The sequence below is a fragment of the Lithobates pipiens genome, unplaced genomic scaffold (genome assembly GCF_037356315.1).
Source record: "Lithobates pipiens isolate NorthernLeopardFrog02 unplaced genomic scaffold, aLitPip1_a1.2 Scaffold_3, whole genome shotgun sequence".
Lineage (NCBI taxonomy): Eukaryota > Metazoa > Chordata > Amphibia > Anura > Ranidae > Lithobates > Lithobates pipiens.
Window position 1 is genome coordinate 6,678,049 of NW_027507790.1, and position 15,330 is coordinate 6,693,378.

At 43.7% G+C, this 15,330-nt stretch overlaps 1 protein-coding gene across 1 annotated transcript in view; it reads left to right on the forward strand.

The window, feature by feature from the left end:
* The first annotated feature begins 14,957 nt into the window (after positions 1 to 14,957).
* Positions 14,958 to 15,330, forward strand: part of CASTOR1 (cytosolic arginine sensor for mTORC1 subunit 1) — a 126,708-nt gene continuing 126,335 nt past the window's right edge. Inside the window, exon 1 of the mRNA XM_077461207.1 lies at positions 14,958 to 15,142. Coding sequence (XP_077317333.1) covers positions 15,030 to 15,142 — 113 coding nt within the window. The 5' untranslated portion in view covers positions 14,958 to 15,029. The remainder of the gene's footprint in view (positions 15,143 to 15,330) is intronic.

Sequence of the window (15,330 nt, forward strand, 5' to 3'; positions counted from 1 at the left end):
AAAGAAAAAAATAAGAATAAACATACTATGGACATAATATCAAAATAAATAAATAAAGCAGAAAACAAGATGCAGTAAAATATAAATATAATATATAAAATTGGATATAAAATTACTTATGGTATAAGAGGTAGGTGATCGCTCATTACTCATGGTAAATCAGAAAAATAATGCAATAAAGTCTAAAGTGCGGAATATAAAATTGGATAAAAAATTACTTATAATATAAGAGGTAGGTAATTATTCATTACTCATAATGAATTATTATGATAATAATAATAATAATACACTAATTCTATACATATGACCATATAGTAATAATAATTCTTTAGAATTAATCATGACTAAAATACAACTAATAATGAGTTAAAATCACTATTATTAAACAAATACTGTAAACTGCTAGATAATTAATCTGGATCCAACAAGAGATTAACAATCACTTATAAAGCAATTTACGTCTAATTCGACGTTCATACCAAGCAGAAATAGCGTACTCATAAGAAAGATCAACTTGGTCTCTTGTTGGGAAATTTCCCTTACCATATTGGACTCCCTCCAATTGGGGAGTATTTTATCAACACCCCAAAACTTCAAACTGGATGGGTCCTGGTTGTGATTTTTTTTTTAAAATGTAAAGAAACCCTGTGATATTCAAAACCCACCTCTATATTATATATATGTTCAGACACACGTTTCTTCAGAGTCCCTTTTGTACAACCGACGTACATTAAATTACACGGACATTGAAAAACATATACAACATGCTTTGTAGCAGATGTAATAAATTCAGTAATTTCAAACAATTTATGGTTGGCTGTGGACGTGACTTCTGTCAATCCTCTAATATGATAATTCACTTTAGAGCAGGCTTTACATTTTCTACACGAATAGAACCCTGCTACATCCCAAAAAGTACCTGGTCTCTTTGGAGGGTCAAGCACTTTTTTTTACTATTTTATCTCCATAGCTGGGAGCTTTCCTGTATATAAACTCTGGTTTCTCAGGCAAAGCCGATTGTAATACTCTGTCCATAAATAATATATGCCAATGTTTTTTAAAAATATTTTCAATTTGTTTATACTGAACGTGGAAGTTATAAAACCTCATTCGTATTTGTTATTTGCCCCAGGTTCTTTATTCAAAAAGCACGTATCAAGTGGAATAGCAGCTACAGATTGTATTATTTTGTCTAATTGTTGCTCATTGTAGCCCTTTTGGACAAACTTATCCTTGATGACACTTGATTGAGATCTAAAATCACTATCTGTAGTACAATTCCTTCTTATCCTCATTATCTGCCCCTTAGGAATGCCCACTATTAATTGGCAAATAACTATTATCGGTGGGCTTAAAATAAATTGTCATTGTCAGTGATCTCCCTGTTCTATACACATTCACATCCAGATAATGGATAAATTCTTTACTGCATGAGTAATCCAATCTTATGTTATTCTTATTAGAATTAAGTTCGCACAAGAACGCATTTAACGATGATTCAGTACCTTCCCAGACAAAGAATAAGTCATCAATAAATCTTTTATAAAAGAGTAAACTCTCTCTCTTCTGTGAGAACACAAATTTATGTTTGTTACTAAATAGAATAACAGGCAAAGCAGGATGTATAGTATACATTGTAAAATTACAAAAGAAGTCATACCCAATTTGCAACAAATAAAAAACAAGTTGTGACTTGACCTGGATTCACAAACAGTCTGCTTAGCACTCCCTCTAGTGGCTAACTTACAATCACTATATTTAAAACTATAACACAGAGTCGAAATGGGAAGCATGTAAAAATGCAATAGTCACATCAAACCATGAGAAATGTGTATGTAAACCCTAACAATTAACTTCTCTTATTTGCTTCCTTTTGGTCTGTTATCGGTTGACCGCTTCAGAAATTCACAGCTATCCTGTACACATTTTCTCTATTACCATAAGGAGTCCAATCAGACCCATATTTTTTTATCTTGGCTTACAGATGACATATAGTGTCTTGAAAAAGTACTCAAACCTCTTGAAATTTTCCAAAATTTTCCTCATTTTGTGGCAAATGCACTTGGGAAATGGATGGGGGACCTACGCTAAAGACCCGCTGGGACCTATGGTCAGCTCGGGAACACCGAGCTGCCAGAGGACACCGGAACATGGACTTTTATGTAAGAACACAGCCAAGTTTGGACTTTTCTCAAATATACTTCTCCTGTGCAAGTAACATGAGGCAGCAATAGTTAGGTTTAGTTAGTTACTGCATGTTCTGCCAAAAGTTCAGTTAAAGGGGTTGTAAAGGTAAACATTTGTTCACCTTAATGCATTCTATGCATTAAAGTGAAAAAACATCTGACAGTGCCGGCCCCCCCAGCCCCCCCGTTTTACTTACCTGACCCTTCGAAAGTCCCGCGCTCGCCTCTGACATCCTCTTCGCCGCTCAGCCTGTCAATCACATCCAATGACGCAGCGTGTCGGGGCGGGGACGAGGGATACAGTGAGCGGCTATAGCCGACAGCTGTATCACGGGAGCGTGCCCGCAAGTACTTCTCACCATGCAAGGGAGCTCGCATGAACGTGAGAAGTACTTGTGGGGGGAAGCCAAGACAGCCGCCGAGGGACCCCAGAAGACCAGGTTCGGGGCCACTTATTATTAAAAAAAAAAAAATCCCTTTACAACCACTTTAAGTTGTTTCAACTGCTTAAGGCCTAGTCTAAAGATACTCAAGGAGTGCATGTAGGGTCCTGGTGTCTAAGGATATGTGTAACATTGTTACAGCAAAAGTTCATGAGTGACTACAACGTAAACCGCAACCAGTCTTTGGTGTGGTTCCTAGTAGCTGACAGGTTCTCTGGTAGTGAGGGGGTCAGTGGTTGGAATCCCTCCCTATCTATCTGTCTCCGTCAGGTCACTAGGAGTGAGTTAGTGTTACGGAGATCTATGCCTGATCACTTGGTACTGAAAAAGAATAGTTAAAGCAGGAGTCCGCCGGGAGTCTGCCATTTTTTCTTTTTTAAAAGCCAGCAGCTACAAATACTGCAGCCGCTGACTTTTAAAATAATGACACTTACCCGCCCAGCGCGCCCGCGATGTCGGCACCCAAAGCCGATCTCTCGATCGTCTCTCGGGTGCTGCCGCCGCCATCTTGGGTATGGGAATCAGGAAGTGGAGCCTTTCGTGGTTCCCTACTGCGCAGGCAGCGGGGGACCTTCGGAAAGGGGTGTAGATTCTGCGGAAAGGGGCGTACCTTCTGCAGAATCTACGCCGGAAGTGGGTGCAGATACCTGTACTGTACAGGTACCTTTTCACATGACCAAGGCCCCCGTCTGGTCTTGGCATTGGTGAGCACACCTTAAGAAAGGTGTTACCCCTGTGACCCCGTTCATAGCCTGGTGTAGCCCAAAAGAACTCACCACAGTGTAGGCCTCATATGTGACCCACACTTGGTGCCCAATGAAGAGGGGAACATGGAGGAGGTATCACCTACCTACCCTTACAAGCTGTTTATCCTTCTTATTGCACAGTGGGGGAAAAATAAATGCTAGTATGGATCTGAGTCTAAAGCAAGAATGCTTCCTGAAGAAGCTGTGGGAGACTTTTTTTTATAGGAATAGCCAGGAACAGGTTGGCCGAGTGAAGGGAGGAGAGTACCACCTGTGGAAGATCTTTGGCTTGTCCGATTTCATGCTGTTTTTATGGCTGGATAAGCTTGGTGTCGGCATATAGACACACTGAAATGTGAGTGCAATTCTTTTTAAAGATTTTCTTAATTAAAAGCGAAACGATTTTACACTATGTTGGTTTCATTTACCTTTGTATGATTTTATGGAAATTGAGGCATTACCAATAGGAGATTTGATTGAGGATTGGTTATCCGGTGAATGAACCGAAGGCTCAATTTATGGTAAAGTCTGGTGAGTGGCCATTCTTTAAGGTGGTGGTGGGACGAGTTTGTTTTCCTTTGGTGACACTTGTGGAGTATGCAACAGAAGAGACAAGGGAACTGATTTGAGACAGCGGAATCCGATTTAAATTATCTTTGCATTATAAGGACTATGACTTAATGTTATATAAATGGGTTATATTATGTAGGATTTTTTCACTACAGTAAGATGTCATTTTGTGTGATGGGGTATTAAAATTTTTCTCCTACAACCCATACCGAATGGAGAGAGGCCCTAGATCCACCTGTCTATGGATTTCATTGTGGAGTTGCCCAACTCCCAAGGCAACACTGTTATCCTTATGGAGGTTGAGCGGTTCTCAAAGATATGTCATTATATTCCACTTAAGAAGTTGCCTACTTCTAAGGAACTGGCTTCCATTTTTGCTCGGGAGATTTTTTGCTCAGGAGATCATGGGCTATCCAAGGGCAGTCAGTTTGTTTCCCGGTTCTGGCGAACCTTTTGTGCACAGTTAGGAATTCAGCTTGCTTTCTCTTCTGCGCATCACCCGCAGTCTAATAGGGCAGCAGAGCGAGCCAATCAGTCCTTGGAGCAATTCCTACGTTGCTATATTTCTGATCACCATAACAACTGGTCAGACCTATTAACATGGGCAGAGTTTGCTCACAACAGTGCCTTGAATTCTGCCTCCTGATTGTCTCCATTTATGGCAAATTATGGTTTCCAACCTTCCATGTTGCCTGACTTGTTTGTTCCGCAGAGTATTCCCACTGTAGAGGAGCATCTCCATGGTCTTCGTTCCACTTGGGTACAAGTCTAGGAGGCTTTGTGTCATGCTAATGATAGGTACAGACTCCATGCTGACCGCGGACGCCTGCCTGTGCCTTCCTACCAGGTTGAGGACAGGGTCTGGCTGTCATCTTGCAACCTCCGACTTCGTGTTCCCTCACTGAAGTTTACGCCTCGGTTTATTGGGCCTTTCTGTATCCTTCGCAGGATTAACCCAGTGGCTTACGCGTTGGACTTTCCTCCTAGTATGCATATCTCAAATGTGTTTCATGTCTCCTTATTGAAACCGTTGGTCTGCAAACGATTTACCACCTAGGTGCCACGTCCTCACCCTATACAGTTTGGGAACCATGAGGAGTATGAGGTGCAATCCATTGTCGACTCCCATAGGTTCCGTGGGCACATTCAGTACCTGGTGCATTGGAAGGGGTACGGTCTGGAGGAGCGCTTCTGGGTTTCATCCTTGGACGTACATGCCCCTGCCCTCCTCTGCGATTTCCATTGATGTTTTCCCCTCAAGCCCGGCGGTCCTCTGAGGGAGAGGGGTTGTTGAGGAGGGGGTACTGTCAGGGCTGGCTTAGCCCTTCCTTCTCTGGCCTGGCTGCTCAGCTGTCGGCTAATTGCCAGCTCTCATCTCTCTCCACAGTTACCCAGCTGTTCCTGATCCTGCTCATCTGACCTGCCAACTTAAAGCTGTCCAGCTCACTTCTTCTCTGCCTTCCCCTTGGTCACATCACAAGAAACCATCTCCTGCGTTCCTGTTTAAAGACTGGCTTGCTGACATCCCTTCTGGCTCCTTATCCTACTTGCTGTTCCTCTACTTGGATCCCTTCTGGCCTGGCTGATTACCCCATCTGGTTATTGAACTCTGGCCTGGCTGACTGCTCGATCCCGTTACTGGACTCTGGCTATGCTTTGACTACGCTTACTCTATTTACCTTTTTATTTTTTATTAATAAACAAGTGTGATTTAATTGTACTTCTGTCTCGGTCTGGTTTATGGTTTCTGACACATCGGTTGTTCCAGCTGTCTCTCGGCTCCCCCACCTTGCACAGCCATTTTGCCTCTCACCACCGGAACTCCAGTTTGAAGCACCTGACCCTACATCTGGCTTTGTACACATCCGTTCTCCCCTCACAGTGGAGCTGGCCGGATACATGAGGTATTTAGCACCACAACATTGCTTCATACAGCCTGTCTATATCCCACCACTTTACAAGGTACTGTCATAGTGGTGATCAAGTTGCACTGCCGTTTCATTCATGCAAGGAGATTTTAACTGTTGACAATCATCAACCCGACCACATGTTCTCAAAAAATTTACATATGATTTTATCCTACTGACTTCATCTAAGAATTTGTTCAAATGGGATGGTTCTGATCATCGCTTCTAGTTGTGGTTGTTTCTGAATGTTTGTACTTTGTTTCACTCAAATCCTGGTGTGTTTATCCACACAGCTGCTCTTTGGTCCCCTGTAGGATACCACACATTGTTCCCAGAGAAATCCATGTCCCAGTCCCCTGGCGCCAGACTTATTATCTCCAGGAGTTGTCAAGGCTGCCTACAGGAGATTGCTGTGATCCAAGGTTCTTCTTTTATATAGAACTTTGGATCAAGGACTATATTTATTTTTGGGACTTTATTCATTTAATATCATTATCTTGGTGCTTTCCACTTTGGTAAATTCATCCTTTTTACATATTTGTTATTGTCTTTGTACACAACCTTTCTTACACCCCCACCCTTCTCCCCTTCCCCCCTTTTTTTGTTTTGGTCCTATGGATCAGAGTAGAGTTGCTAAGATGAATTTAATTTGTAATAGAGCCGCCCTCCATCAACAGGATGATGTTCCCACTCCCCACATTGGGTCAACCCTACCAATAATGCCTAATCTTCCACCACACACACCAGAATTTGAAGCTCAAATGAGAAAGGCCCTTTTTCAACTTCAAAATGCTAGAGAAACTGAAGGTACACAACGGTGGAATCTCTCCTTTCTCAAAAAAAATAAAAATACATTAGAACTTAACATTACCCCCAGAGGACAGGGACATTGAGGGCTATAGGTTGGACTGGATTTTTAGCTGAATAATTATAAACAAGTGCCCAGTCCAGATATGAATCTAAATCAACTGTCATGCAGCTCAGAACTTCCCAGAAAGCACAAAGGCACCTCAAACAAAAAGGTTACATAGAATACTAGGGACCCCTCCAAACAACCCTGTACGTATAATAATAATAATAATAATAATAATAACAATAAAAACACCCATATGAAAAATCTCCTGAACTCGCGCTTCCCACATGCCCCCTTGGTCCGGACCCGGCACATCTTGGATCAGTGTCAAGGGTCGCCTTTACCATGTGATCGCTTCATCCAATGATGGAGCGATCATCTTTAAACAAACCAATGCATGTCCGGTTCAGCTCTCCCCTCACCTAACACTGTTTGGTACAGTGTGTGCGGAGAGGAGAGAGCCGGGTGCAGCAGCACTTGTGGGCTGGATCTGAAGTACTGATCTGCCAATTATGGCTCATCCATGCCCAACCACGCTCATCAATGCCTCATTCATGCCCAGCTGTGCCACATCAGTGCTCAGCCGTGCCAAATCAATGCCACACCAGTACTCATCCGTGCCACATTAATGCCACATCAGTGCTCATCCGTGCCACATCAGCACTCATCTGTGCCACATCCATGCCACATCAGTACTCATCTGTTCCATATCCATGCTACATCAGTATTCATCCGTGCCACATCCATGCCATATCCATGCCACATCAGTACTCATCTGTTCCACATCCATGCCACATCAGTACTCATCCGAGTCACACCCATGCCACATCAGTACTGATCCATGCCATGTCCGTGCCACATAAGTGCCACATCATTACTTATCCGTGCCACATCCATGGCCATATCAGTGCTCATCCGTGACACATTCATGCCACATCAGTACTCATCCCTGCCACATCAGTACTCATCCCTGCCACATCAGTACTCATCCATGCCACATCAGCATTCATCCGTGCCATATCCATGCCACATCAGTGCTCAACTGTGACACATCCATGCCACATCGGTACTCATCAGTGCCTCATCCATGCCACATCAGTACTCATCCATGCCACATCAGTGCTCCTCTGTGCTACAACCATGCCACATCAATGCTCATCCATGCCACATCAGTACTCATCCACGCCACATCCATGCCACATCAGTGCTCATCCATGCCACATCAATGCTCATCTATGCCACATCAGTGCTTATCCGTGCCACATCCATAACACATCAGTGCCCTACAGGGCCTCACAAAAGTGTGATAGGTAGTCAAATTAGAATTCAAATTTATGTCTCTAGAACATCTGATGGTGCAACTTGGATGATAAGACAGACTTGAATGTTGGGAAATATGTTCTCCCGAACTGTCCGTGATGGCCGTGTCGTCCGGACCTGGCGCATCTTGGATTGGTGTCAAGGGCCGATAACAGCAGACCTTTACCACGTGATCACTCTGTCCAATGATGGAGCAATCACTTGTAAACAAGCCAGTGCATGTCCCGTTCAGCTCTCCCCTCTCCTCACACCGCTTGGTACAGTGTGTGAGAAGAGGAGGGAGCTAGGTGCAGCAGCTCCCGTGGGCTGGATCTGAAGTGCCCACAGAGCTGATCTGTGCTCATTCTGGCTCATCCATGCCCAGCCATGCTCATCCATGCCTCATCCATGCCCAGCCATGCATCATTCTTGCGCAGCTGTGCCACATCAGTGCTCTCCCATGCCACATCAGTGCTCATCCATGCCACATCAGTGCTCATCCGTGACACATCAGTGCTCATCCGTGACACATCTATGCCACGTCCATGCCACATCAGTGCTCATCCATGCTACATCAGTACTCATCTGTGCCACATCAGTACTCATTTGTGCCAAATCCATGCCACATCAGTGCTCATCAATGCCACATTAGTACTCATCCGTGCCACATCCATGCCACATCAGTGCTCCCCTGTGCTACAACCATGCCACATCAATGCTCATCCATGCCACATCAGTACTCATCCATGCCACATCCATACCACATCAGTGCTCTCCATGCCACATCAGTACTCATCCATGTCACATCCATGCCACATCAGTGCTTATCCATGCTACATCAGTACTCATTTATTCCATATCCATGCCACATCAGTACTCATCCATGCCACATCATTACTTATCTGTGCAACATCAGTGCTCATCTGTGAAAAATCCATGCCACATCAGTACTAATCCGTGCCACATACATGCCACATCCGTGCTCATCCATGCTACATCCATGCCACATCAGTACTCTTCCGTGCCACGTCCATGCCACATCAGTGCTCATCAGTGCCTCATCCATGCCACATCAGTACTCTTCTGTGCCACGTCCATGCCACATCAGTGCTCATCAGTGCCTCATCCATGCCACATCAGTACTCATCCGTGCCACATCAGTACCCATCCGTGCCACATCAGTGCTCATCAGTGCCACATCCATGCCACATTAGTGCTTCTCTGTGCTACAACCATGCCACATCAATGCTCATCCATGCCACATTAGTACTCATCCATGCCACATCCATGCCACAACAGTGCTCATCCATGCCACATCAGTACTCATCCATGTCCCATCCATGCCACATCAGTGCTTATCCATGCCACATCAGTACTCATCTGTTCCAAATCCATGGTACATCAGTACTCATCTATTCCATATCCATGCCACATCAGTGCTCATCCATGCCACATCATTACTTATCTGTGCAACATCAGTGCTCATCTGTGAAATATCCATGCCACATCAGTACTAATCCGTGCCACATACATGCCACATCCGTACTCATCCATGCCACATCAGTACTCTTCCATGCCATGTCCATGCCACATCAGTGCTCATCAGTGCCTCATTCATGCCACATCAGTACTCATCCGTGCCACATCAGTACCCATCTGTGCCACATCAGTGCTCATCAGTGCCACATCCATGCCACATTAGTGCTTCTCTGTGCTACAACCATGCCACATCAATGCTCATCCATGCCACATTAGTACTCATCCATGCCACATCCATGCCACAACGGTGCTCATCCGTGCCACATTCATACCACACGAATGCCCTACAGGGCCTCACAAAAGCGTAATAGATAGACAAATTAGAATTCAAATTTATGTCCCTAGAACATCTGACGGCGCTACTTGGATGTTGGAACTCTGTATGTGGCCAGGCTGGGTAAAAGTCTCACACATGTGGTTTCACCATACTCAGGAGGAGTAGCAGAATATATTTTGGGGTGTAATTTTTGCTATGTACATGCTATATGTTAGAAGTATCTTATACATGGACAACTTTGTGTAAAAAAAAATATGTTTTCATTTTCTTTCCATGTTTTCCAAAAACTTTCCGGCAGACTAGGTCCGAAGGGATTAGTCCGCCAGACAATCCGATCAAGTGTGGGCTAGTCTTATAATTAAAAAAAAAAAAAAAATCTGACGGACCTAGAAATAGAACATGTTTCAAATCTATCCAACGGACTCAATTCCGACGGACTAAAATCTGGAAAACCATTCGTCTGTGTGCTGGTCAGACGGACCAAATATGACACAAGGGAAGCTATTGGCTACTGGCTATTGAACTTCCCTGTTTAGTCCCGTTTACGTCATCACGTTCAAAACTAACAGACTTTTGAAACGGAATAGTCCGTTCATGTGTGGCCAAGTCTGTTCGTTCGGAAAGTCCGTCGGAACTCCGCTAAAAGTCCGTCGGACTTTCAAATTAGATAGGCCATCAGTGCATCAATTGTGATCAGGTGTGATAAATATTTAATGATTGGTACCATAGCTTGTAGACTCTATATCTTTCACAAAGACCAAATAATATACACTTACTTTGGTTATTTTTTCCCAAAGAATGTAGCAGTATAAATTTTGGCCAAAATTTATGAAGAAAAATTACTAATTTTCTACATTTTTTAACAGAAACAAAGAAAAGTGCATTTTTTTCCCAACATTTTTGGACTTTTATCATTCATAACGCAGAAAAAAACAAAAACAAAAAACCCAGTGGTGAATGAATACCACCAAAAGAACGCTCTATTTGTGTGAAAAAAGGACAAAAATTTCATATGGGTACAGTGTTGCATGACTGGATGTCATTTAAAATGTGGGAGCACTGAAAGCTGAAAATTGGTCTGGTTAGGAAGGGGGTATAGGTGCCCGGTGGGCAAGTGGTTAAAAGAGAAATATTATTTCTTTATTTTTTGCTTTTAACCATTTAACCACTTGATCACTGGGCACTTAAACACCCTTAATAACCAGACCAATTTTCAGCTTTCGGTGCTCTCACATTTTGAATGACAATTACTCAGTCATACAACACTGAACCTATATGAAATTTTTGTCCTTTTTTTCACACAAATAGAGCTTTCTTTTGGTGGTATTTAATCACCGCTCAGTTTTTTATTTTTTGTGCTATAAAAGAAAAAATACAGAAAATTCTGTAAAAAAATGAATTTTTCTTTGTTTCTGTTATAAAATTTTGCAGATTAGTAATTTTTTCTTCATACATTTTGGCCAAAATGTATACTACTGCATATCTTTGGTAAAAATAAGTACAAATTGGTGGATATTATTTGGTCTTTGTGAAAGTTATAGAGTCCACAAGCTATGGTGCCAATATCTGAAAATTGATCACACCTGAAGTACTGACGGCCTATTTCAATTCTTGAGACCCTAACATGCAAGAAAAGTACAAATACCCCCCAAATGACCCCTTTTTGGAAAGAAGACATTCCAAGGTATTTAGTAAGAGGCATTATGAGTTTTTTTAAGTTGTCATTTTTTCCCACAATTATTTGCAAAATCAAGATTTTTTTTACTTTTTTTTTTTCACAAAATTGTCATATTATCAGTTTATTTCTCACACACAGCATATGCATACCACAAATTACACCCCAAAACACATTCTGCTATTACTCCCGGGTACGGTGATACCACATGTGTGAGATTTTTACACAGTGTGGCCACATACAGAGGCCCAACATGCAGGGAGCGCCATCAGGCGTTCTGGAGCACCCAGGACAATTCTGACATTTCTCTTCTACATGTAAAAATCATCATTTATTTGCTAGAAAATTACATAGAATCCCAAAACATTATATATGTTTTTTTAGCAAACACCCTGGAGAATACAATGGTGGTCGTTGCAACTTTTTATCTCGCACGGTATTTGCGCAGCAATTTTTCGAATGCTTTTTTTTGGAAAAAAAACAGTTTTGTGCTTTAAAAAAAAACACAGTAAAGTTAGCCCAATTTTTGCATAATGTGAAAGATGAAGTTACGCTGAGTAAATAGATACCTAACATGTCACTTTTCAAAATTGCACACGCTCGTGGAATGGCGCCAAACGTCGCTACTTAAAAATCCCCATAGGCGATGATTTAAATTTTTTTTACTGGTTATATGTTTTGAGTTACAGAGGAGGTCTAGGGCTAGAATTATTGCTCTCGCTCTAACGTTTGCAGCGATACCTCACATGTGTGGTTTGAACACCGTTTTCATATGTGGGCGGGACTTACATATGCTTACATATGCTTCTGCATGCGAGCACATGGGGACGGGGTGCTTTAAAAAAAATAAAAAAAAATTATATTGTTCATTTTACTTTATTTATTTAGTTTGACATTTTTTTCCCCCCAAAAATTTTTTTTCATCACTTTTATTCCTATTACAAGGAATGTAAACATCCCTTGTAATAGGAATATGGCATGACAGGTCCTCTTTACAGTGAGATATGGGGTCAATAAGACCCCTCATCTCACCTCTAAGCTGGGAAGCCTGAAAAAAAAAAAAGATTCTGGCTTTGATCGTATTGGCAAGTCGGTAGAAGCACCGGAGGGCGGCGGGGGGGGGGGGATGTCTATGGCTGGGTATTGCAGGGTATCACCGACTATGGCTGGGTATGGCTGGGTATCTCCGAGTATGGCTGGGTATCTCCGAGTATGACTGGATATCTCAGAGTATGGCGTTGCAGAGCATTGCAGGGTATTGGCGGGGGTTGCAGAGCATTGCAGAGTGTTGCAGGGTATTGGCGGGTGTTGCAGAGCATTGCAGAGTGTTGAAGGGTATTGGCGGGTGTTGCAGAGCATTGCAGAGTATTGCAGGGTATTGGCAGGTGTTGCAGAGTGTTGCAGGGTATTGCAGGGTATTGGTGGGTGTTGCAGGGTATTGGCGGGTGTTGCAGAGCATTGCAGAGTGTTGCAGGGTATTGGCGGGTGTTGCAGAGCATTGCAGAGTGTTGCAGGGTATTGGCGGGTGTTTCAGAGCATTGCAGAGTGTTGCAGGGTGTTGCAGAGCATTGCAGGGTATTGGCGGGTGTTGCAGAGCATTGCAGAGTGTTGCAGGGTATTGGCGGGTGTTGCAGGGTATAGCGGGTGTTGCAGGGTATTGGCGGGTGTTGCAGGGTATTGGCAAGTGTTGCAGGGTATTGCAGAGTGTTGCAGGGTATTGGCGGGTGTTGCAGGGTATTGGCGGGTGTTGCAGAGCATTGCAGAGTGTTTTTGCAGGGTATTGCAGAGTGTTGCTGCAGAGTATTGCAGCAGAGTATTGCAGCAGAGTATTGCAGAGTAATGGCAGGGTATGATGGGGTTAATTTTCAGTGAGCAGCAATGTGGGCACTGCAGATGCAGCCCACAGCGCTGCTGACACAGATCTCTTCCCCCTCCGCTGTACCGATCGGTACAGAGAGGGGGAGGGAGGAACCAGCGTCATAACATGACGCCAGTTTGTTTACAAGTGATCACTCCGTCATTTGACGAAGCGATCACGTGGTAAATGGCCGCGATGAGCGGCCGTTTACCGTGATCCGGTCACGGATGCTCTCAAATGCGCGCCCCAGGGGGGTGCGCGAGAGCGGAATTCTGGGAGGACCTCATATGACGGCCTCCCAGAGTTAAACAACCGCCCTGTAGCCGTCATTCGGCTATGGGCCAGTTGTTAAGTGGTTAATGACCAGGCCATTTTTTGCGATACAGCACTGCGTCGCTTTAACTGACAACTGAGCAGTTGTCCGACACTGTACCCAAACAAGATTGATGTCCCTTTTTTCCCACAAATTGAGCTTTCTTTTGGTAGTATTTGATCACCTCTGCATTTTTTATTTTTTGCGCTATGAACCAAAAAATAGAGACAAATTTTAAAAAAACAAACAAAAAAACAATATTTTTTTACTTTTAGCTATAATAAATATCCCCCCCCCCTAAAAAAAATTGAAAAAATATTTATTTTTTCATCAGTTTAGGCCAATATGTATTCTTCTACATAATTTTGGTCAGCGATCTTTAGCAGCACTCCAACAGCGGCAAACAGATCAGACACCTAACTGACAATTTTGGCACTTTTTTGGGAACCAGTGACATAATTACAGTAATCAGTTCCACAAAATATGCACTGTAATTGTACTGACACTGGCACGGAAGGGGTTAACATCAGGGGTGATAAAGGGGTTAATTGTGTTTCCTGTTTGTGTTTACCAACTGTATGGGGAACTGTGCCTAGCAGAAAGACAGGATCTGTATGATTTCCCTGTCAGAACGGGCGGGCAGATCAGCATTCTGTCAACGCGGGGAATGACCGGGATGGCCCCGGCGGACATCAAGTCAGCCCCACGCGCTGATTGGCTCCCCCACTAGCCAATGGGCACGCGCGCCCACAAATTGGCATGTATGAGCCGACATACAATGATGGCATTTCACAGGATCAAGCCGCATTGCTGCAGTACAGCTGCGGCGGCTGTTCCCTAAGTAGTAAAAGGTAAATTAGAGATTTGGGGTCTTTTTGACTCCAAAACTCTCAATAAAGAGGACCTGACATGCTTATTTCTATTACAAGGGATGTTTACATTCCTTGTAAGAGGAATAAAAGTGATAAACAAAATAAATAAAAGGACAGTATAAAAAGTTAAATAAATGAGAATTTCTTTAAAGCGCCCCATCTCTCCTGCGTATAAGCGAATGCATACGTAAGTCATGCTGGCATGTGTAAACGGTGTTCAAACCACACATGTGAGGTATCACTGCGATCGTCAGCAATAGAACAGCACATGGGTTACCTGTATGGAAGCCCCGCCTTCTGTGATAAGATTGTTATTTTCCTCACCTCCTCCTATTACCCAAAACAGAACAAGCGGCATGGTCTAGCTCTAGCATGTGTCAGGATAAGCCCCGCCCCGTCCATTAGGCACGCCCTAGACGCAGAAGGACACGCCCCATTGCACGCTCGTGCAGCCCCTCGGTGCTCACGCTGGATCCGGGGATTCGTCTAGCATGGACCTGCAGCTTTTGGAGCATCGGGTGCGGGTGACCAGCATAGACAAGTCCGGCCTCTGGTTCTACACACACCCGCTTGTCAAGTTACTGTTCCTGCGGCACCGGACCAGGTGAGTCCTCCGGGGGGAATGGTGTCCTCCCCAGGGAGAGGCTTCATCACCCCCAACAACGATAAGCAGAGGACCTCATGGTCACATGGTGCCAGCCTGGCTGGAAGAAATAACGTTCTGTATACCAACCCCTTCTATAGACGACCACTGGTTGAGCTGGGAAGTCCATGCTGCCAGCTGTCTTCTCA